The sequence below is a fragment of the Mercenaria mercenaria genome, chromosome 14, assembly GCF_021730395.1.
Source record: "Mercenaria mercenaria strain notata chromosome 14, MADL_Memer_1, whole genome shotgun sequence".
Lineage (NCBI taxonomy): Eukaryota > Metazoa > Mollusca > Bivalvia > Venerida > Veneridae > Mercenaria > Mercenaria mercenaria.
In genome coordinates, this window is record NC_069374.1 from 44,133,342 (window position 1) to 44,158,954 (window position 25,613).

General features: G+C 34.0%; 1 protein-coding gene across 4 annotated transcripts; it reads left to right on the forward strand.

Annotated features, from left to right (window-relative positions):
• Positions 1–1,603: 1,603 nt before the first annotated feature.
• Positions 1,604–24,458, forward strand: LOC123527429 (adaptin ear-binding coat-associated protein 1-like). 4 transcript variants are annotated; one of them, XM_045306873.2, is made up of 9 exons: positions 1,604–1,749; positions 8,710–8,810; positions 9,916–10,020; positions 11,112–11,193; positions 11,813–11,921; positions 15,731–16,146; positions 18,397–18,424; positions 20,173–23,723; positions 23,766–24,458. In XM_045306873.2, the coding sequence occupies exons 1-8, from the start codon at positions 1,658–1,660 to the stop codon at positions 20,173–20,175; spliced, it is 936 nt and encodes a 311-aa protein (XP_045162808.2). In that variant the 5' UTR covers positions 1,604–1,657; the 3' UTR covers positions 20,176–23,723; positions 23,766–24,458. The 4 variants fall into 4 exon arrangements, with proteins under 4 accessions (XP_045162808.2, XP_045162809.2, XP_053379337.1 ...); XM_045306874.2 differs by lacking the exon at positions 18,397–18,424 and adding an exon at positions 17,353–17,366 and having other exon boundaries at positions 15,731–15,866; XM_053523362.1 differs by lacking the exon at positions 18,397–18,424.
• The last annotated feature ends 1,155 nt before the right edge of the window (positions 24,459–25,613 follow it).

Genomic DNA, 25,613 nt, shown 5'->3' on the forward strand with positions numbered 1-25,613 from the left:
ATACTTTGTCAGTTGCCCTTTTAACGTTAAAACAAAATCTGTAAACAAATCCTTTGGAAGCAAGGAATGGAACCAAACAGAATATTAGCAGACTCAGCTTCAATGGGTCTGTTCATGAGAGGTAATGATACGCACCATCTCTCACGCCCCCAGCACCTGCTTAAACGGAACTCTATCACACGTGTATTGAATGATCTCAAAAGGATCGGATAATATAACAACACCGACAAGAAGCTTTGATTTTTGACATTTTGTTTTGTTCAACATGGCAACAATTTAAATGATTTGTGAAAAGGGTTTTACCCATATATTTTTTTTAATTCTAGGGTGGTATTCATTGTCGAAATGCCAATATCATTTGCAACAGTTGCAAAATAGTCATTAAGTGTATTTTCCACCCAAGTATTGTGATTTATCAGCTTTATCAACTTGGTCAGATAAATGGCAACTAAAATTTAATGCCGGGAAATGCAAGTGTATGCATCTAGGGAAGAACAACAGTGGCGCACAGTATTATATGTCTGATAGCTCTGGAAATACCCCTATTGAAAAAATCAAAAAAGAAAAGGATTTAGGAGTAATCTTCGATGACGAACTCAGTTTTAATGAACACATTGCACAAAAAGTGAAAAAAGCCAACCAGTCCTTGGCGATGATCCGTAACACCTTTACTTCATTGGATGCTGATATTTTTCTTCCTCTGTACAAGAGTTTTGTCAGACCTCATCTTGAATACGCAAGTGTAGTGTGGACCCCAAAATTTAAAAAAGACATTATTTCAATTGAAAATGTCCAGAGGCGTGCTACAAAACTTGTGAGTGGAATGAAGGATTTTACATATGAAGAGAGACTTAAGAAATTAGGCCTGCCCACATTGTATTATCGACGTGAACGAGCTGATATTATACAACTTTTTAAGATAATGCATGGATATGACAAATCCTATATTCCTAACATAAAGTTTTCAACATCTACGTCGACAAGAGGTCACTGTTACAAACTATCTAAAAATCACGTGAACAGTCTAGTGAGTCAACATAGGTTTTCCAACTGAGTCGTAAATAATTGGAACAATATGTCCCAACAGACAGTAGTAGCAGAAAACGTGAATGCCTTTAAGAGTGCACTAAACACAGATTGGAAAAATAAAGATAATAAATTCACCCTTCAGTAGACTATGAAAATATTTCACCAGCCTTAATGTGTGCGTACATGTGTAATATAAATTTTTATTGTGAATGTATGATTTAAATTGGGCCAACACGAGTTTCAACTCAGAAGACGGCTATCAACATCAAGGTAAATCATAAATCAATAGCCTGTGAGGCTATTCTTACGGGACCGTAGGAATAGCCACTTCCAAAATTTAAAGTTCTTATGAAAGTGCTTTTTTGAATTAGAGAGAATAACATCGAGCATGGATGTTTACAGTCTTCCTTAAAAAAAACAACAACAACAACATCAACAACAAAAAGCATGTTGCCTCGCTGGTCAAGTGTGTGAGCAATATGACGCGTATAACTTATTATAATGATTTTGTTTGACAATAATCCTGCGCGGAGGTTGATCACCCACAATACAGTACGGCAATAATAATCGACACATACTTTATCCTGACCAAAGGGAGCCCACTCTTATCATCGTGAAATTTGACAAGATGGCAGGAGTCGACTACGAAAGTGTTTTGTGTGTTAAACCTACAGTCCACGTCTTCAGAATACCCCCAAGACCTTCTAACAGAGGTTATAGGTATGACATATACAGGAAGTTTGATCTTTCTTGGAAATAATTACTACAATAGCATACAATGATCAAGACTAGCCAATGAACGGAAGGGGCGGGTTCCACTGAAACTCGCACTGAAAATTAGGCCTATCCCTTGTGATAGACATTAATTTTTTTGATAGGTGATGCCTTAGTTCCATGTTCAATGCATTATCTAAACATGCAATAATGACGATATGATGTTTCTCAAGTATATTAGGTTTAGACTAGACCGGAGGCGGAGAACAGTTTTTACGACGTATTTCAAGGGGGGCAGGGCTCTCGTTTGCTTTTTGGGACTGGGGCCAGGGTCCATGCAAGGGGGGAATTTCGCATGATTTTTCAAAAAAAGTCTTTTGAGGGGGAATTTCAAACGCAAAAAGAAATGCAAACAAATATAAACATTCTTTTCAACTTTACTGACCCAAACCTGAATTCTGTTAATTATAAACTCTGCTGTATGAATTCTGCCAAATATAAACAACCTAATTCAGACATCACACTTTTGTATTTTTTTTTCTGAGCCACTGAATTTTCGGAAACAATAAAATTTTAAGGCCAACAAATCAACCGCAAAGCGCTTAGCACTGATGTTCTTGGACTTGAGGGGGGAATTTTTTTGAAATTTGGGGGAAAAAACATACCATTTTAAACTGGGAATGGGGCCGATATTGCCAAACGATAGCCCTGGGGGCTTATTTTAGCTAAAGGGCTATGGAGTGTCTCCAGAAGACAAAAGGTAGGTAGTAGGTAGAGTTTCACTTTTTTTGGGTCTGGTAGCCTTACTCGAAATGACTTACTTTATCAGGTCTCAAGGATTATTTTAGGGTATGATTTCTTGCAAAAATATTGAAGAAATCGGACCAAAAATACCAAAATGAGAGAAATACTGACATCGAAATTTTCAGTCATTAGCCTTTCTGGTAAATATTCTTTTTGGAATAGGAATTGTCTTAGGTGTACAGATCTGTACCTCTAGAATCTGATTCTGTCTCCCCCTTACCTCTAGACAAGCCTGTTAGGGTTTTTCTTGGGGTACAGAACACGCAATTGATAGTACATACACAAGTATATATTGTATAGACTGTGCTAAATAACTGTGATTTTTTTATCTTTTTAAGAACACACCTTTATAAGGAATTTTAACTGTAAATAGTAGTAATATAATATATGTCAGAATGTACATACCAATATTATGACAATTAAATGGAATAGAATAAATATAAAGAGAACTCATAATAACCAAAATTAAAATAATTTAGTACCAAATTGGGAAAACAAATACAAATGGGCCTAAGAAGCGACAACGCTTAACATCTAATGATGTTCCGGGCTTCTACTCTACATGAACTACATGAACTACAGACCTCTGTTTTTCTAGAGATTAAGGGTCATTTACATTTCAAATTTTGTTGAAAATTAAATTAAGACTTCATCAGTATTCTCCTTAAACTTGGATCTAAATGGTTCACAGACAACAACGTTCACCCAGTCTTTCGAAACGTAAATAACCAAGGAACACAAAATAAATCACGAGGATTCGAACTGGCAGAAAAAAAGATCTAAAGATTAATCAAAATAATGTTATATGTTGTGAAAAAACTATTTTTAATGATAATTAACCCTTAGGGAATTTATGTTTTCCACACATTTAGTACACGGCTACTAAACGCTAGTGCCACCATCAAATTGTGGTGATAAGGAAAAGAGCTATCGATATTTCTGTGGTGCAGTTATCGCCCGTTTCTACTTGTAAACACGTGAGTAAAATTTATGTTTTATCTTATATTTTCATTGATAGAACTTTTTTGGAAAAGCGGAGAATGTAGTTCCGTGTAACAACATTTTTACTACAGGTTGGCTCTGATTTCATTAAAATAATATGTAAATTGTGGTGTCAGGAGCTTTTCTCCCGAATCTGACAGTGACACATTTTCATATTGGTCAGTATTCGAACACCATTCCGATGAATAGACACACTGTAAGAACATACCTGCGCATGCAAATGGTGTAGAAATGATAAATAATTATATACGCACACACCATGAATAATAGAATCTCGGGTTAGAAGAAATATACCAGAATTTTTAAAAGTGGTGGTGCTATAACTCTAGTGATGGCGCTATACAGTAGTGGTGGCGCTGTTACGGCATTCAATAATACGAACTGCTGACGCATCTGGAACAAAACAAACACCAACATTCTCTAATAGATAATTTTCCTGCAAGGAATTATGTTATTTAAGAAAGAAAAACACGATCATAGTTTACTTACCTTTATGAAACATTCTCTATCCAAGAAAAAAAAAGAACAAAATACTCACAGACCCTTGGGACTCTTTTAGTCAAAGTTAATATTTTCCTTTGTTTAATGTTAATGTAGAATTATTTCTAACTTTTAAATATTTTACTTCAATACAAACGTAAGTGTACTTTAAATTCAGGTCAAGAAAAATAGTAGCAGTACTTTTCCAATACTTTTATTTCAAACAGATTTGTGTCCAGGAAATAATTTGAAGATAGTGTAGAATTCATTTGTTATATTAAGATTCTGAAAGTTACTCCCCTTTGTTTTTATACGTCGTTTGCATGCCATTGTAAACAAAAAACCTTACTTTCACAGTTCTTTCTGAAAAGTGAGTACAGTACATTTTTAATTCCAATCGATTAAATACGATTAATCAATAGAGCTTAGATGTACAATCTGAATCCATATACATTTAGATTATTTTACTATCATGTAGAGGTTACTAAATATGTATTTTGTTGAGTAACGTAATTTGGGTGTAGTATATATTTCAGTTAAAAGTTTGAGATTTTACACAGGGAGTCTATGATAAAGTCCGAGTAAAATGTAATCAATACCCAAGTGAAATAAATATCATTCCGCATGTTTTGGACATGTTAAAATTATGAATAGGTTGATAACATCGATTATTGTAGAAATTTCTGTGGCTTGCAGGCAGACATTTTCGTAAATTAAAAATGAATATATCAGCCATTAATCATATACAACAGCGCCACCACTACTGTATAGCGCCACCACTTTCAAAAATAGTTGTGTTTTAACTTTTTACTGTGTCTTTCATAATTGTTTGGTGTATGGGAATATGTATAATTCATTTCTACACCATTTGCATGCGCAGGTATGTTCTTACAGTGTGTCTATTCATCGGAATGGTGTTCGAATACTGGCAGATATGAAAATATGCCACTGTCAAATTCGGGAGAAAAGCTCCTGGCACTACAATTTGCATAATATATTAATGAAATTATAGCCAACTTGTAGTAAAAGTGTTGTTACACAGAACTACATTCTCCGATTTTCGAAAAAAGTTCTATCAATGAAAATATAAGATAAAATATAAACTTTACTCATGTGTTTACAAGTAGAAACGGGCGATAGCTGCACCACGGATATGTCGATAGCTCTTTTCCTTATCACCACAATTTGGTGGTGGCGCTAGCGTTTAGTAGCCGTGTAGTAGCTGTTACGAAATACAAGAGGCGTTTTCACAAACAGTTTCTTTTACTTAATTTTGGTTAATAGATTATTAAACAGTCAGTTCCTTGTCGATTATCATTATATCTTGCCAAATTACAAAATAAATAGGTGCATATTATTATGCCTTTTTTCTGCTGAATTTTAAATATAAGTCATTCAAGGGTTAGGTTCACTCATTAATCTGTTACAGTGCTCCAGCTAGGATTAAAAAAGGGCAGGGTGCTGGCACTGAAAAGGGCACTTCTGGGGTGGTGGTCGGTCCGGGACCGTGCTCCTCCGGGAAAAATATATAACTGGTCCATGCATACAGTGCATTTTAACATACTTTAGGCATGGAATTTGGCATAATTTAGGCATGTTTTTTGGCACACTTTAGGTATGGTCTTTTAATAGGCTATGTCTGTCATCTCTAATGCACCTATTTATTAACTAAAAATTCTGCTGTTTGTATTTTACTTGGCATTGATTTTCAACTTGTAACATTTCTTTGTAATTGCATACTGAATAACAATATCTATGTGTTTAGGCCTATTTTACTTGTTACAATTTCAGTACACATCTTCTCCATGTAGGCTACTTGATATTTATAAATTTATACCTGTAACATATTATATACAGAAAATAAAGTTTAAACTTCCACTTAAATAAATGAAATCGGGCAAAGTTTTTAACTTACAACAGTCTAAAAGCAAGTTTAGCACTTGTAATAGACATATTCCGGGTATCCAAAATTTTATATCCGGATATGGTTACACTTTTTTCTAAAAGTCGTCGAATGTCCAGGTTAAACAATATTTTTGAAAAAATATTATGATGCAAAGACAGTTTAACAGCATTTCACAGTATCTGACATTAAAGTGTACCCTGTCATTACATCTTAGTAAACTAATTTCAAAGAAATCTTCATGAAAAATCGGCAATTTCACAAAGCAGACGACAACTTACTTTCGATTTCAAAAACTTGTAAAACGATAAAATCAAAATATTTTCCTATTTAAATTTGATTGTGATCGATTTTTTTTTTTAAATTACATATAAATGTCTGTTGTCTGGACTTAAGTTTCAGTTGTGTATAAAGGGGTATTTACGACTATATTACCGAAAACGAAAGTACACTTTGACAGGTGGCGCGAAATGATAATGATTTCAGACTGGTTTGCAAACAGTTTTAACACTAAGGTTCAATGACTTTAATGCTAGTGGAGCAGTCTAAAATATCATGGTCTGCCTCGGGCACGATTACAGCAGGTAATTGTTTAATTGTTTGCTAATTATGTCAATGCCCCCCGGCGTGTATCACTCGATAAAAAGGGGGCAATAAAGCAGTGTATTATAATCACTGAGGCAAAAAAGGGAAGTTTGGCTAAAAAAAAGAAGAAATGAATGGTTGTAAAACGGGCAGGGTGCCTGGCGGGGCAACAGGGCGGAATGAATTTCGGAACGGGCGATGCGCCCTGCTGTAAATAGCTAGCTGGAGCACTGTAACAGTTATCAACTGTTTATAACTGGCATGGAACAGTGTATTCATTTGGAGTTCCTCGGTTACTTAGGTTTTGAAAAAAGAAGGTAAACAATCGAGTGAACGCTGGTATCTGTAAACCATTTAGATTCAAGTTTTAAGTGAACACTGGTTAAGTCTTACTTGTTACTTCATTTTCAACACAATTTAAGATTTATGTAAATAACCCTATATCTCTAGAAAAAGGAGGTCCTTACCCCTAGAAAACCGCTGACAGGCTTGTCTAGAGGTACAAATCTGTACCTCTGGAATCAGATTCTAGAGGTACGGATCCATATGCCTAGACACTTCTTCGCAATAATACTCACCCGACGAATGAGTCAATCTCTTCAGAAAACAATTTTGGAATTCCTAAAATTCTATTTTTAAATTTAATATATTCTGCATGATGTATACGACCAATTACACCCAGTCTGCATGTTTTGTGGAAGTGACTTATCTTCAATTAGAAGTAAATGTGAAAAAAAAATGTGTAAAATGTAAAGGTATCCACAGGTCTGCAGACCAGATGTGACTGATGTCTCAAAATGTATGGACATTGTGAATTTTTATGGACTGTGTGTAAAATGGTATTATCCTAGATCTTATAATATAATGGGCAGCCAAAGTGCTGAAAAAGCAATTATGAGAAACAGCTTATTAATAATTTAATGCATGTTGAAACAAAACAATTCAATTTATTTCTGTGTCAGTTGAAATAAGGCATGTTGGAACAAAGAATAGACATATGCTGAAATCCTTGGATTGATTTTACACAATATTGGAATTTTAATGGTTTTACTTCATCCCATTAAATTTAATTAAGGTTATAAACAAACCTATTTGCACATTGTGATGCCAAATAATTATGTATATGGAAGTCGGTTTACCAGTAAATAAAATGATGGATACATTTGTAACTTGATTCAATTTAATATATTATCTAATAATTCGTTGTAAGTTGAAACAAACATGCCATAATATGGAATTAAGTGAAACTAAATGGTAATTTATGGTATAGAAAAAAAATCAGTTGAATTGTCCCTGTAGTTATTCAGTACAGTTTTTATTTTAGTCTCATGATATTTCTTAAAATGTCTGTTTTTCAATATCAGAGCAGTGTTCCAGCATCTAACTCGCAAGCTTCTTGAGCAAATTACATTATCAGCATGGATTGGACATGCCCATATTTTTGGGATGTCTGTGTGAAGTTTACATGTGCTTGTCTTTAGGATTTTCATGTTTGATTTTTTCTGAAGTTACAGCTCTTTTTTGAACTTGGAAATTTTGCAGGTACATTGTGAACTTAACCCTCATTTAAATCCTCTACAGTTCAACTGAAAATTGGTAAACATCATCAGCATCAAAATAGACATGCACAGTTTTGCTTGGAGTTATCACTTCGGAAAATGGTTCCGTATAGGGGAGTGTACGCATTCCGTATACTCCTAATATACGGGCGTATACGGAAACATTTTTCACAATCCTGTATTCTTTAATTGGACATTTATGTTTTTCTTACATGGATCCGTTCATTCATACTTAGCATAAATACGTTTCAACAGTTTATGTCAGTATTCAAAGTTAGGGATTGTCAAGGTCCAAAAGTATGTTTAAGGCGTAGGTTTTGATCATACTTTCAGGAAAGATACCTTTTATATGATATTCGTATATTAGACATATACGGGACCGTATACTCCCGTATATGCACATATTTTTCGCAGTGTATTGTCCAATTTATTTGACCTGTCAAAAAATGGACCTAGCTTTCATTATATTCTGTTCGAGCCTATATAGGATTAACATGAAAGCCGGGAACATGTTTTGACAGGTCAGTTAAATTGTACAGTATATATCAATGTCCCTTGTTTGACTTTATAATGGGATTCTGCTAGGAGCAAATTGTCTACCATATTGGTATCATTCTTGTTTATTATTTTCAGAGCTTCAGATTGGAAGTTGGATCAGCCAGACTGGACAGGGAGGTTACGTATAGTTGCTAAGGGTAGAGATCTGTCCATCAAACTAGAAGACAAAAATTCAGGTGACTCTTCTAAAATAAGCATAGACCTAAAATCATAGAAGCTTTTTCAACAAAGAGATGAAAATCATACTCTTAGGCTATGTCAGTCCCCAGTATTAGGACCCACAAATGAATAAAATTCCAATTAATTTTACCATTAAAAGGAATTGTTTTTTATAAATGAGCCGTTCCATGAGAAAACCAACATAGTGGTTTTGCGACCAGCATGGATCCAGACCAGCCTGCGCATCCACACAGTCTGGTCAGGATCCATGCTGTTCGCTTTTAAAGCCAACTGGAATTGGTGAAACTGTTAGCGAACAGCATGGATCCTGGTCAGACTGCGCGGATGCGCAGGCTGGTCTGGATCCATGCTGGTCGCAAAACCACTATGTTGGTTTTCTCATGACATGGCTCAAATGTTGTTTTGAACTGTGTTATAGTAATGTGAAGTATTTAACAAGAGTTTCTAAACCATTTTCTTTAAGAAAACTTTCCACATAAAACAGAGATGGAGCCAGATTTGTCAGAGAAAAGTCTGCGATCTTGAGAAAGAAAAGGACACAGAAAAAAGCAGAGTTAAATAAAGGGGTTGTTGAATCATTCGATCCTTCATGTTAGATTAGAAGCACATGTATGTAGATAATTAGGCTAACTACAACAGGCACTTATCTGAAGTCTAAATTGGAAAATGATACAAGTGTTTCTGATAGCCTTAAGTGTCCTCCATTCTTATAATTAATTTATAGTCATTTAAATTAATGCCATTTTTCGATGTTTTTTCTTCTTCTTTTTTTGTAAGAGGAATCATTTAACCTTTACCCTGCTTAATTTCTAAAATGGACTGCTGCATTATTCAATTTCAGCAGTACCACTTCTTATTCAAAGGGGTGTTCACTGAAAATTTGTTGACTGAATAGTGAACAGTACAGACTATGATTTAAAAAATGTGCAGGCTGATCTTGGTCTGCACTGGTTGCAAAGGCAAAACCGCTTGCCGCCAGCAGGCTATTATAAGCCGCTAAAGGTTTACTTAAGCAGTGGTCCTGATACGAAAACCATACAAAAGGAAGCTTAATCTTGCAGTAAGATTTATACATTATCAGTCTGTACTAACTATTTACAGGAGAACTTTTTGCACGATGTCCTGTGGAACAGTATCCAGGAATAGCAGTAGAATCTGTAACCGATTCAAGTCGATATTTTGTTCTTAGAATCATGGATGATAATGGTATGTAATATTTTATACATGTAGCTGTTTACCTGTATATTAAGGCTCACGAAAAGGTACCATGCCTCTGACTCCACCTCATTTCAGTTGTAGATAAAGTCTGTGTTGCTTTTAAAACAAACAGATATGTTTATTATGCTGTGAACCACAGGGCACTGTACAAACATATTAATTATGCTGTGCATACAGTATTGTTTGTACAAACAAACATGTTAATTATGCTGTGTAACTCACAGTATTGTATTGTACTCACAGACATGTTTATTAAGCTGTGTAGCTTGCAGTACTTTATAGTACACAAAAAAACGTGTTTATTGTGCTGTGTGTCTCGCAGTACTGCATTATACTCACTGCTGTATAAACTCACAAATATTTATTATAAATTTTGTATTATGTTGTGTAGCTTAAAGTACTGTTTATACACACAAACATGTTTATTATGCTGTGTAGCTTACAGCGCTGTTTATACACACAAACATGTTTATTGTTTATTTTTCATATATTGATATTTTGGTAGAATTATGTCTCCCACACTACTGTTGTGGGAGACATATTGATTTACTCCTGTATGTGTGTCTGTCTGTCACAAATCTTGTCCAAACTCTAAGTCAAACATTTCTTATCTGATCTTCACCAAACTTGAACAAAATGTGTTTGTCAGTAAGTCCTCAGCCAAGTTTGATAACTAGCCAAATCAACCCAGGCACTTCAAAATTATGGCCCTTGAATACCAAAAATACTGATGCCAGTGATGAAGATCTTGGTGCATGGTTGACTCAGATACACAATGGAGAAGAAATGCCAATCTTGATGATTAGGCAGTTGTGGGAGACATGCGCTTTTCTCAAAAGCAGCTGTAGTATTACATACTGAATCCGTCAGCTTGCCGGGACAAGTTAAAAAATAAATAGTACTTTATTATCTTCTCATTATTATAAAAATGTTTCTGTCACCATTTTACTGTTTTAGTGTCTGTTATATTATTTTTGTTTTGAAGTTTGAAGCATCTGGACCTAGCTAGAAATATAAAACTGAAGTCTGCATTTAAAGTACTAATGTTTATCTGTCTTCTTTAAAATTAATAATTTCAGGAAGATCTGCATTTATTGGTATTGGTTTTGAGGATAGAGGGGACTCATTTGATCTGAATGTTGCACTACAGGACCACTTTAAGTAAGACTTCTTTTGCTTTGCTTATGACTAAATTTTCTTTTATGTGTGTATAGTAGTGGCCAACATTCACCAATATAGACCATGCCTCCAGGTGTTTTCAATCATACCTGACTTTGTTGGATAGTGTTAGATAAGGAGACGCTCTAGTGTTTTCAAGTGATTAACCCTTAACCTGCTGGCAGCAAGTGAATCTGCCTCTGTGACCAGTGCAGACCAAGATCAGCATGCACATTCATGCAGGCTGATCATGGTCTGCACTGTTTGCTATTCAGTCAATAAATATTTAGTGGAGACTGAGTCTCATTTGAATGATAAGTGGTACTACCCAAATTGAATGATGGACAAGTCCATTTTAGAAATTTAGCAGGCTAAGGGTTAAGGCCACTGACTTTGAATGATTTGCCCCTTGCTGTTGAGGGTTTAAAACCTTATTGGAAGTGTAGAAATTTTTCATGTGAAGAAGTCATCTAGTTGGCTTATGGAAGGTTGGTGGTTCCATCCAGATGCACTTTGACATTTGAAATAATACCCACAATCTGGGATCTTCCTCCACCATCAAAAGCTGGAGAGTAAACATGTGTCTTGTAAAAACAAAAATTATTGTCTCATTGTATTGCAGACATTTAAAACAAGAAAAAGATGCTGAAAAAGCAGGAGAAGAATTGCAAAAGGGACCAAAATTAGATCTAGGCTTTAAAGAGGGACAAACTATCAGAATAAACATCTCCGTAAGTATTTAGTTTTCTAATAGCAGATACTTGAACCTGTAGGTAGCTTACAATTTTTAAAATAGCTATATTTTCCCCTAAATTTATTTATTCCCTAATATAAGGAGGTAATCTTAAGAAAATGTTCTGTAATACGCAGAGACTGTCTTTAGTAAGTTGTAAGCATGGACCTTCAGTTGAATTGCACATTACTTTATACATGCTGAAATTGTATTGTTTTGGCAAGGTATAGACTAAAATATTGTTCTTAATGTACTAGGATTTTACATGTCAACAAAATATGAATCTTTTTTGGAAAAAACAACATTATATGTAAATATTGAAAAAATATTTTTGGCAGACAACTTTGTGCCTAAATATAAGTTGTGTGCCTAAAATATAAGTTGGTTTCCCTCTTATCGTATATGTTTATCATCGAAATATCACCAAGCTTGTAATTCAGTTATTTAACAAGACAAAATGTTTTCAGTTTGGTGATTTTTTCAACTTAAAACAATTTTAGATTATTGCTAGTCAAAGTATGATCAGAATCTTTTACTGGTAACATGTGGTTTCCTGTTCTAAAGTTTCAAATCTAAAATAAAGTTAAGAATGGATATAATTGTCATGTTTAAAAAATCTACATGTATTAAATTATCATTAGCAAGGAATAAGTTTTTACCCATATCCAGACTGAGCACTTGTTGAAAAAACTGCTTTTTGTACCCCCCGACAACAAAATTGTAAGGGGGGGTGTACTGGTTTCAGGTTGTCTGTCTGTCTGTCTGTCCGTCTGTCTGTCTGTCCGTCTGTCCGTAGACGCAATCTTGTGCGCACCATCTCTCCTTATCCCCTTGACAGAATTTAATGAAACTTCACACAAGTGATCAGTACCAACAGTAGTTGTGCATGGGGCATGTTAGGTTCTTTTAGAAAAAAAATTTGCAGAGTTATGGGACTTTGTTTTTTTTGTTACTATACTATATACATAGACACAATCTTGTGCGCACCATCTCTCCTCATCCCCTTGACACAATTTAATGAAACTTCACACAAATGATCAGTACCAACAGTAGTTGTGCATGGGGCATGTAAGGTTCTTTTAGAAAAAAAATTTGCAGAGTTATGGGACTTTGTTTTTTTGTTACTATACTATATACATAGACACAATCTTGTGCGCATCATCTCTCCTCATCCCCTTGACACAATTTAATGAAACTTCACAAAGTGATCAGTACCAACAGTAGTTGTGCATGGGGCATGTTAGGTTTTTTTAGAAAAAAAATTTGCAGAGTTATGGGACTTTGTTTTTTTGTTACTATACTATATACATAGACACAAACTTGTGTGCACCATCTTCCTCATCCCCTTGACACAATTTAATGAAACTTCACAAAGTGATCAGTACCAACAGTAGTTGTGCATGGGGCATGTTAGGTTCTTTTAGAAAAAATTTTTGCAGAGTTATGGGACTTTGTTTTTTTGTTACTATACTATATACATAGACACAATCTTGTGCGCACCATCTCTCCTCATCTCCTTGACACAATTTAATGAAACTTCACACAAGTGATCAGTAACAACAGTAGTTGTGCATGGGGCATGTTAGGTTCTTTCAGTGACAAAAATTGCACAGTTATGGGACTTTGTTTCTTGTTAACATACTATGTACATACAGTCTGCATATGCAATCTTGTGCGTGCCTAATTTACCAAACCCTTGCACACAATTTAATGAAACTTCACACAAGTGATCAGTACCAACCCTAGTTGTGCATGGTGCATGTTACATTCTTTTCGATAAATATTCTGCATAGTTATGGGACTTTGTTTTTTGTTATTATACTGTATACATACAGTCTATATATATACAGTCCACTAATTATGCAGTCTTGTGTGTGTCAAATTGCAATGTACTGTGTCAGTGCATGCGGGGGGGTACATTCATCACCTTTAGTGATAGCTCTAGTTTTGTTATGTCACATATTTTCTTCGACCTTAATTTCATGGGATGTGATGCATTTTTTTCATTATTGAACTTTTTGGGAAGAAAGGTTGATACATTATGTAAATAAATGTACCAGTAAAAACATTTATGAACATTTCAAAACCTAACTTCTTATAAAATATTTCTTCTTGAAAATAGTACTGTTTTTGTTCTGGAAATTATATACTTGCAAAAATGCATTGAAATTTATTATGTCTCCTACCACATATTGATGTGGGAGACATATTGATCTACTTCTGTGTGTGTGTCTGTCTGTCTCTCACAGAGCTTGTCCGCACTCAAAGTCGAACATTTCTCACCCGATATTCACCAGACTTGAACAAAATGTGTTTCCCAATAAGTCCTTGGCCAAGTTGAATAACTAGCCAAATTGGCCCAGGCACTTCGGAAACTTGTTAGCTTGACTATACGAAGGAAATGGATAGCTATCCTACTCAACCCGGCGTTGGCATCCTTCTGCGTCCCCACCTTGGTTAAAGTTTTTTTACACTTTCTTTTTTTTTTTCACCTTATCTCTGAAATTACTTGATGGATTTGTTTCAAACTTAAAACAGTTATTGCCCATTATCACCCACATCATATGGCACAAGGGCCATAACTCTTACACCAATATTTCATGAATTATCCCCCATTTTTACATAGAATTTCAGGTTAAAGTTTTGATGCACTTTCACTCTATCTTAATTATTATTAAATGGATTTGATTCAAACTCAAAGTAGTTGTTCCACATCATCTCCCACATCATATGACACAAGGTCCATAACTCTGTTACCAATATTTAATGAATTATCCCCCACTTTTACTTAGAATTTCAGGTTAAAAGTTTTGTTGCACTTTCACTCGATCTCAGTTATTACTAAATGGATTTGAATCAAACTTAAAATAGTTGTTCAATATCATCACTCACATCATATGACAGAAGAGCCATAACTCTTGTGCCAATACTTGATGAATTATCTCCCCTTTTATGTTGAATTTCAGGTTAAAATTTGGTGCACTTCCACTCTATCTCAGTTATTACTAAATGGATTTGATTTAAACTTGAAAATAGTTGATCCACCTTATCACCCACATCATATGTCACAAGGCGCATAACTCTGGCACCAATTTTTCAATTACGCCCCCTTTTACTTAGAATTTAAGGTTAATTTTGATGCATTTTCACTATATCTTAGTAATTACTAAATGGATTTGATTCAGACTTGAAGTAGTTGTTCCACATCATCACTCACATCATATGACACAAGGTGTATTACTCTTGCACCAATTTTTTATGAATTATGCCCCTTTTTTGCTTAGAATTATACTTATTTAGTGTTTTGATACACTTTATCTTTATCTCTCTTACAACTTAATATTTTTGACACAGACTCAAGCTATTGTGTAATATCTTCATCCACCATTGGAGTCATTAAACACTCCAGTGACAGCTCCAGCTTCCTCAGATGTGCCAAGTTTCACTATCCAGCATCGAAATAGTCAAGCGCGCTGTCTCCTGTGACAGCTCTTGCTTTCGATAATCAAAGCACTGAAAGTCTGATAAGGCAGTTGAGGTCTTGGTGCATGGTTGACTCATATACTACTATTCAGGTGATTAGGCAGTTGTTGGAGACATGTGCTTTTCTCAAAAGCAGCTCTAGTTTTTGTTGAATTAGTTTACAGAAACAAATTTTATTTATATATTGTATAATTTCAACAGTAAACTAACTACAACAGTAATTTTACCAGTGTATATCCTACCATTATATTTTGATAATCCTTGGAAACATGTAATATTGTATTGTCAGTTCAGTATACTATATTACCTGTATTATTTTTACAGACAAAAAAGAATACTGAAGAGAATGGATCAGCGAAGAAGGCAAGACCAAAAGCTTCAGGAGGCGGTTTAGGATTATTACCTCCTCCTCCAGGGGGTGTAAAATTACCCCCTTCAGGTGGGGCCGGCATGTCTCTAGGTAGTTCAGAATCTCATAATATTCAACAAAAACAACAGACTGTGTCCAATCCACCTTTTACAAGTTCTAATAGTTCGTCGTCAAACACCAGTTCAAATGTTGATCTATTACTTGACCTAGGTTTTGATAGTTCTTCTCAGACGCAAGGACAGTCTTCCTCAAGTCAGGGTCAAAAGGTTCAAGGATTTGATGCCAATTTTGACCTTTTGACTGGTACAACAGACAATGTGAAGCCTGCGGGAGGCTCATCCGATCCCTGGGGTGAATTTACTAGTGCAAGGTATACACGACACATTATTTGAGTCGCGCCATGAGAAAATCAACATAGTGGCTTTGCGACCAGCATGGATCCAGACCAGCCTGCGCATCCACGCAGTCTGGTCAGCATCCATGCTGTTTGCTAATGGTTTCTCTAATTACAATAGGCTTTGAAAGCGAACAGCATGGATTCTGACCAGACTGCGCGGATGTGCAGGCTGGTCTGGATCCATGCTGGTCGCAAACCCACAATGTTGTTTTCTCATGGCACGGCTCATTTGTACATATAAGATGTTGCATACAGGAAGATACAGGTTTGAGCCAATTAATGGATTTCTAAATAAGTAGGTTCTTTTTCATTACAGTTATTATTTCAATGATTATTGTGATATCATTATTTTTGGGGAGGGAGTAATTTTTGTGTATTTTTTGATTGAGTAAATACACTTAATTAAATTTTAATGAACAAGTAAAATTCATACATATTAAATCTTTAAAATATAGAACCATGGAATTTTATTTTATGTAATCGAAACTAAAAATAAGAAATTTATGAAAAAAGATTTACAAGAATTTAATGAAAGTTTCTTGGGGGGTGGGTAGACGTAATATATAATTTCTGAACTTGTGCTGAATAGAGATCCATTAGTTTGGCTCAGAATTGTCTCTTTCTGTTTATTTTCAACAGGCATTTCAGTAATTCCAGATTTTGTTGACAAAGATACATTCATATTCTTCTTCTTATGCAAATTGTTTTGGTTCAGTTGAAAATGATATGAGCCGTGCTATGAGAAAACCAACATAATGCATTTGCGACCAGCATGGATCCAGACCAGCCTGCGTATATGTGCAGTCTGGTCAGGATCCATGCTTTTCGCTTTCAAAGCCTATTGCAAAACCGTTAGCGAACAGCATGGATCCTGACCAGATTGTGCCAATGCAAAGGCTGGTCTGGATCCATGTTGGTCGCAAATGTACTATGTTGGTTTTCTCATGGTGTGGCTCAAATTTTATTGAAGCAATTAAGATGGCGGTAATTTGCCAGTGTAAGTTACGATCTTGGTTATGAATATTGTTTCCCTAGTTTGTACTGGGATCATGTTCTGACAGCTGTAGTCACTTTGATTAAAAACGGAATAACATTGACTTAACAATATTCTGGAATGACTGGAAGCCATGTTGATTTGACTTTGTTCCTGTGCTAATATATTTTATGTTTCTGTTGTAGGGAAATAGTACCAGGTAGGCAAATAAGTCTCCATGTTATCAATCACTTCCCAATTTGTGAAACAAGCAACCATAGAAACATTTACCCTCATCAGTATTTGCCATTTACCACTGCTTTATCCAGAAAATGTTATACCAATCAAGCCAATATTTTTGTAGCCATACTTTTTTACACATGCCTGCCCCAGTCCAGAATTCACACAACTTACCTAGTTTCAACAGTTAGATATTTCACTGTATAGAGACCTGCTGTGTAATGATCTGAAGCGGAGAATCTGTCATTCTTTTAAAGAAAAACTCTAGTTAGTGAAAGAGTTTGGTTAAAGGTATATTAGACCCAAATTTCAAATCTGAAAACATGAACATTTACTATATATAGTTTAATGTTAATATAAAATTAACAAGTTTATATGTATTAACGATGCTATGCATTTGGTTTAAAATACAAATGTAGTACACACTTTATTCACATATAGCTAAACACAGTATAAATGTGTACAGCCACTAAAAAACTGGAAGTTTTTTTTTAACTAATTGGCTGTTACTGAAAGACATTTAATTATGAATGTTGCTCTACACCAAATAAATTTATATTTTTAGTAAAATTAAATACATTTAATGAAGATTTTCTAAATTTGAAGTAAATACCTGAAGATGAAATAGTTTAGTGAAAGGTGGCCATTGGATATCTTTAACTTACAGTCATGGTATTAAAAGACAGTTTATCTTAATGCAGATTTTCAATCCTGGATTATTTTTTTTTTTATCAACTTTTAAATGTGAAACTGAAACATTGCATTTTATTCATAAAATCTTGTTATATTTTCAAAGCCCTGTGTATTTCCTGTCACCAGCCACACCCATGATAAGCAACTATGATTTTGCTTTGCAAATACCTTTAAGTGCAATACCTACTTTAGTGTGCAGTTGAAACCACTGTGTTAAAAGCAGTGCATGCATTTTACTGTGAAGCAAGGGAGACAACTTTCATGATAAAAATGCTCATGTTATATGTAAGAGTAAAAGACTTTTTTTCTTATATTAGAAAGCTTGGGCAGATGAATATTAGAGAGGTAGGTATCTTACTGGAAAATGCAAGTTAAGTTTTACAGTGAAGAATTTGTATGGAATATCAGTAAAACTAGATGCAGCTTTTATTGGATTGAATATTACTGAGTTTTCATGATTATAGTCTTGACAGTTGCGAGAGCCATGTGGTCTAGCGGCATAATGGTAGACGGGTTATTTAACACTAAATTTCCGCTTGGGATACCCACAGAAGTCTAAATTAGCTAGAATTTGTAAATTTTATCTTGGATGTAATTTTCACATTTTGTTTGAAAAAATCAAAGAGAAAGTTGTAAATGTATGAGTACTACTACAAGGTCATAGCAGTGTAATTTTATCTGATTTTACAGTAAGCAAATGTGACCAGGGAAGTCTCTCTTAGAAGATACTTGACCCCTGTCTTGGAAGATGCTTGACGACCCCTGTCTTCTCTTCATTTTATGTCAGTTCTATTATAGTTCTTTAAAACAAGGTCAGGATTTGCACTCTGACATGGATCTAGCAATGTGTAGCAGCTCCATGAAAATTGTTGATTTTATAAACAATGTATAAGGAAACTATTTAGTACTGTGTAACCTATAAAATTGTAAAATGAAAGCAATATGAAAACTACCACATTTTCATTATTTACTCTTCATTTCTGGAAATCAAGTTGAAATTCTAACCGAACCTACCTTGCATTCCAGTCAAATAAAAGTTATGTATAATGTAAAGTTAAGTTTTGTTTTCGACAGACCCATTTTTTTCTGTGCATTTAAGTAGGAAACTTAACACCTGTTCAGTTTATTAAGTTGCATGACAATGTGTAAGTTCAAATAAGCAATGTTATTTATATGTTTGGTTGTTGTATATCCACATAGAATATTGTTTTCAGTTTGAGTGAAACTTTTTTTATAGAGTACATCAGTGGTATTAATATTTCTGAAGCTGCCTTCCGCAAAAAAAAGAGTGTTACTGATTTGATAGATCAAATATTATATGAGCCATGCCATGAGAGAACCAACATAGTGGCTTTGCTACCAGCATGGATCCAGACCAGCCTGCGCATCCGCGCAGTCTGGTCAGGATCCATGATGTTCACTTTCAAAGCCTATTTGAATTAGAGAAACTATTAGCGAAGGCTGGTCTGGATCCATGCTGGTCGCAAAGCCACTATGTTGGTTTTTACAAGGTGCAGCTCATATGGTTTTTACTTCAACCACTTAGCTCACAATAGGGGGAGCGGATTGGGGGTCGTGAGTTCGATCCCCAGGTGGGGCGTATGTTCTCCGTGACGGTTTGATAAAAGACATTGTGTCTGATATCATTCGTCCTCCACCTCTGATTCAAGTGAGGAAGTTGACAATTACTTGCGGAGAACAGGTTTGTACTGGTACAGAATCGAGGAACATTGGGTAGGTTAACTGCCTGCTGTTACATAACTGAAATACTGTTGAAAAACGTTTAAACCCAAAACAAAACAAAAGAAAATACTTCAACAGTCATTTTTAATGGGAAGAATGTGAATTTTCCTCTTTCATTTTAGGGAGTAAGTGTAATTTAAAGTTGTAATGGAATAATTTAGATATGTTTTGTAATTCTGTTTTCAGTATTTTCTGCTCTTATATTTAGTGTGTAAAGACAATCAGGTAATTACACTGGTGATCTGGTAATTCAAAAGTGTTTTGTATTTCTTTGCTCTTATATTTAGGGTGTAATGACAATCAAAATGATAATTGAATAATTCAGAAGTATTTTGTATTCCTGTTTTCAGTAATTCCAGTAACACAGATCAAGGTTGGGTGAATTTCTGACCTAGATGTATGTACATAGACAACCTTTGTGATAGAACTAGATGTGTATAAATCACCAAATCATTGTGGATACAAGCAAGTCATTGATAGAGAGTTGAAGTCATAGTGTATATTTAATAATGGCATGTTGCAATGAGTATCACTTAAGAAATTATGTTTATAGCAGAACGGTGTTTTGATATATCGAAACAGTATGAAGGGGTTATACACTTGCCCAATAATTTCGTGAGTGTGTAGCTCGAGTGAATTATACATGCATCGTATAACTGATCTGTATTGTTGAAATATATTAAAACATGGTTCTTATATATATTATTTTGATTTTAATATGTCTTTTAAGAAAACAAATAGATGAACTAGGGAAGTAACTATTTTGTGGCACATGTATGGCTCCCAAATAAAGCAGGTCTTCCTGTTGTCAACTTGTAAGCATGTTTCACCAATGTTAAAATATGGCAAGTGACATGTCCTGCAGAAGTTAGGTGTGAGTAGGTTTCTTTTGAGTTATTCTGCTGGTCTCATAATCAATACATTGTATGCAAATTAAGTGTAACACCGTTCTGTTATATCATTTTAATTCTGAAACGTCATGTGTATACTAGTAGATCAATTATATTAGTACTCTTCCTTGGCACCTATATGGTGACAAATAACATGTAGAAGCAAATCTTTTCTGTGTTTTAATGGAAATATTCATGGGTATTTCTTATTATAGTGGAAAAATAAGATGATTATTGGTATAAGATCTTCACTGTTACATGTTTAGACATGTTGACAGAAATGAAATACATGAAATAAATATATCAAGTTCAAAATTTAAAAAATGGTCAAGTTTCTGACACAGAATTTTTCAGTTTTGGAAAAGATTCTCTTGTCATTTTTTTTTTTAGCTCATCTGATTTTTTGAAAAAAAAAAAGATGAGTTATTGTAATCACTTGATTGGTGTTGGCGTTGCCTGGTTAAGTTTTATGTTTAGGACATCTTTTCTTCAAAAATATTCAAACTATTGCTTTAAAACTTGCAACACTTGTTTACCATCATTAGCTGACTCTGTACCGCAAGAAACATAACTCCATCCTGCTTTTTGCAAGAATTATGGCCCCTTTTTGACTTAGAAAATATCAGATTTCTTGGTTAAGTTTTATGTTTAGGTCAACTTTTCTCCTAAACTATCAAAGCTGTTGCTTTAAAACTTGCAACACTTGTTCACCATCAAAAGCTGACACTATACAGAAAAAAACATAACACCATCCTGCATTTGCAAGAATTATGGCCCCTTTTGGACTTAGAAAATATCAGATTTCTTGGTCAAATTCTTTGTTTAGGTCACCTTTTCACTTTTGTGGTCAAAACTTTGCTTTTAAACTTGGATCAGTTATTTGCCATTAAAACTGACACTGCACAGCAAGTACCGTAACTCTGCATTGCTTTTTGCAAGAATTATGACCCCTTTTGGAAAATCATGGGTAGGTCAATATTTCTATTATACAGAGACAAAAAAATCAGATGAGCATCTGCACCTGCAAGGCGGTGCTCTTGTTTATACAAAAATTCACAAAACTGCTTGTATGTTTCTATAAACAAAAACATGATGTTTTGACAGCATTCCCTTGATGTATTGCTGCAACTTACTAAAAGCAATACCTTATTCCCTGTCAGCTCTCTTTTAACAGTTTCGATAAATATCTAGTTGGCATGCAGGCATTTATATTGAAAAAGCAAGGTTTAAATATGTTAGGCCTTTTTGATCAAGGTCATTGCTGTTAATAAGAATAGAATCTGCTGAGCTTAAATTATACTTGTGAATTATGGTATATCTTATTATTATATACCTATATAAATTCTGTCAAAAATTTGGCTTGTATTTCACAAGTAAATATGGACAGGCAGAAAAAAAAGTCTGCATTGTACCTTTTGTATTGTATGTTGCCAGACTACTTTCATTTAATACACATGATCTGACACAGTTCTATGAAACTTCACTCAGTTCTATTTTAACATCAAAAAACATTGAAGATTTTGTTTGATAACAAAACAACCAAAAAAGGTAGAGGTATGTAATACAAGGCTCATTATAACAGTAGCTAGATCTGGCATTTGTATTCGGCTCTCGTAGATTTTGCAAGGTCAGATCACATTAACACGCGCCTCGTGAGATAAAATCTGGCAAAATTCACCTGAGCCAAATACAGCATCCCAGATAGAGCTTCTATTATAATAATCCTATTGTATCAAGGTGCACAATGTAGAAATACAAGCTGGCATTGTATAAAGGCTTCATGTGATTTATGTCACTGTTGAAATACTCACTGTTACTGACAGTTTGGGTGAAATTTTTCAACATGTTCATTTCCATCATGTTTGGCATAGCATGTATATAAAACACTGAAAAATGATAAATTGGGTGAAAATAAAGTTACATTTTGGTAAAAATGCAAGAAGAATGTAACTTTTTTGCATTATTTTAAAAGCGTTGCAACACTTTACTACCTTCTGCATAATATTTTTGGTTATGTGTATCTTGCAAAATTCTTATATCAATAAGTTTGTACCACTTATTGCTTTCAGTATACTCACTGTTTATGGATTTTTGAGAGAAATTATTTTTCGCCATAAATGTGTGGGTTAGTCCCTTTAAAGTAGAATTTTCATAAAATAGAATTTTCATGAAAAGTCTTAACGAGAAAACTTGCGTGAACATGAAGTTTACTGGAAATGTTTTAACTATTCATATTTTTTTGCTATTAGTTTTTATATCTGATAATGACTCGATGTTTTGTAGAATTTCCATGAATCATTTACTAAAGCTGCTTCTCATTTTTGTCAGAGGATGGTCATTTTATTTTTAATCATCTGCATCACATTTGTACTCATCAAATTTCTCATTCCATAACAGAATCATTCCTTAGGCTGATCACGATCTGCACTGTTTGCTATTCAGTCTGTAAATTTTCAGTAAACACCCCTTGGAATAATAAATGGTACATGTATTGCCCAAATTGAATGATGGACCAGTCCATTTTAGAAATTTAGCTGGCTAAGGGTTAAGAAAAAACCCCGCATGCTGTCATCAGTCAAAAACATGAATATTATAGTTGTTTTAGTAGTGAGCATTGTTCTAGGATGTCATTAGCTGTTTCTAGTTATCCAGATTGCTTGTTACTCAATTTGTTCATGGCTAGAACAGATTCCATGTGAAATGAAAGCTGATATATTTGTAACTGAAATGAGTGTTTTAAGACACTTGACAAAGGTAATTTATTTATCATTGAAGAATTAGTTCGTTGACATTGCCATAAAAACATTTTATTTTCTGTTCTGTTATTTTATTATTTTCTGCAGTGAAATACAAAAAAACAAATGCCATTTCCCAATTAGGTAAACTGATCACTGATCACTTTATATAAATGGAACACATTAAAAATGGGTGTTTAGCAAAATGAAAATAACAAGCGTAAGAAATATTGAAGATAATGGAGCCATGAGAATGTTAAGTAAATTGGCTAAAAGGTACACTTAATTGGCTAAAAGGTACACTTAATTGTTCAAAAGGTACACTTAATTGCCTAAAATGTACTCTCATATTTTTGTCTACTAATATTTTCACAGGATAAATTATAGTCAGTAATACTTTAAAAGGATATTATATATACATATTCCTATGTTCTGTGTTGGTATTCTAGAAAACTAATTTACTGTGTCCATGATGTATGAAGAAAAATTACTTTATTACATAATGCATTTATAAGTGTGCTAGAGAAATGTGGTATTCTGTAGGTACCCATATATAATACATACACATGTAAAATGCACACCCCAGATTAAGGGGGTGGTCCCATGGGTAAAAAAAACTGTGCATTATACATGGGTATATATGGTAATAGTAATTTCTTTGATCATGCATAAATTATAAAAAAAGAACATACACTAGTAGAATTATATGGGTATAGAGACTAATGAACTTTTAGTTGGACATTTCTGCACTGATAGAATGGAACCTGTCATTTAAGTTAAAAAGGCACATGTTTTTCATGCAATTTACTGGATATTTGTGTACCAAATATTTAAGTCATAATTGGTATTGTACATGTTGCATTATGATTATTTTGTTTAATATGTACATAACGTGTTAAGTATTTGTTTCTGATCAATTTATTAAATGCAATCTGTATACGTCAAACATTTTTGTTTTTGAGATCTATGTCATATATCATGTAATGAAATAAATTTGTTGTTAAAAAGCAAGTGTGTAATGGGTGTTATGTATGTTTTCATGATGTATGTATTCATGTTGATTACATGTTTTTTCAGTGAATTATCCAAATATTAGAGTGAAATATATCTGGTGAAAACTGTCAATCATATTTTTCACTGGTGAGAAACTATCAATGTGGTTAATTTTTTAGTCAAAACATGAAATGAAATTTGTTTGTTTTTCATGTAAGATGAAAATATCTTTCACTCATGAACACCTTATCTTACATTTTCACTTGTAACTATGCCACTCGTGAAAATATTGCATCTGGTGTTCACTCATGTAAGATATTTCAGTCTTACACTGAAACAAACAAATATCCTCTATATATTGCTCTTAATGTCTTATTATGAAATCTTTAAATCTGCATCCTCAACATTATATTTAGTGTAAAATATTACTAAACTGCTCCCACAACAATTCATTACCTTGTTGGACCTGTAATGAACTGTTGGATTAAATTACATTGTAAGATATTCACAAAACTGGTCCTACAATATTGCATTACCTGTATGTTGGTAGACCATTTCTAAATTGGTCAAAGTTGTTAAACCTGAACTGAATTGCTGCCTTTACTGTTAGACATTGCTTATTTGCTTCTACAACATAATGTTACATTTTTAGACCATTACTGAAATGCTTCCGCAACAGTACATTTAACTGTTAGACTTAAGACTTAGTCTGACATTTTTACAATTTTTTTTTCAAACAACCCCAAATCATAGAAAAAAAAGGTTGTTTCACATGAAAATTGAACAGCGTATAAAACATGTATATTACTCTACACAACAACTGTCAGTTTACTGATATATACATTGAATTCTGGAAAAAGGCTTCATAAGGGGTCACACTTTTGGACAGTTCAGCACCTTTAAACATTTACCATTTCAAAGAACTGTTAAATCTTTGTTTTGATGCATTTGCAATAATGTCCCAGTGCTGAAATTTCACATAACTAGGTTGAACATAATTTTCAGCAATTGTTTATTTTTATTTTTTTACAAATGATATTTATTTTTAAAGGGGGACAACTTTTGAGATTATTTAAGTATCAATCATACAGGACAGTACAGCAGAACATGTAATTGTCAGGTAGATTGTTGGTAAATATGTTGTTTATCAAATTTTTCTGTGTTTTGAAGATA

What these genes read in the sequence shown, in the direction of transcription:
- LOC123527429 (XM_045306872.2), top strand. Translation starts at nt 1,658, where the DNA reads ATGGCAGGAGTCGACTACGAAAGTGTTTTGTGTGTTAAACCTACAGTC. An exon ending in TAGAATCATGGATGATAATG is followed by an intron (nt 10,021 to 11,111) that starts GTATGTAATATT and finishes TAATAATTTCAG; the next exon opens with GAAGATCTGCATTTATTGGT. An exon ending in GCACTACAGGACCACTTTAA is followed by an intron (nt 11,194 to 11,812) that starts GTAAGACTTCTT and finishes ATTGTATTGCAG; the next exon opens with ACATTTAAAACAAGAAAAAG.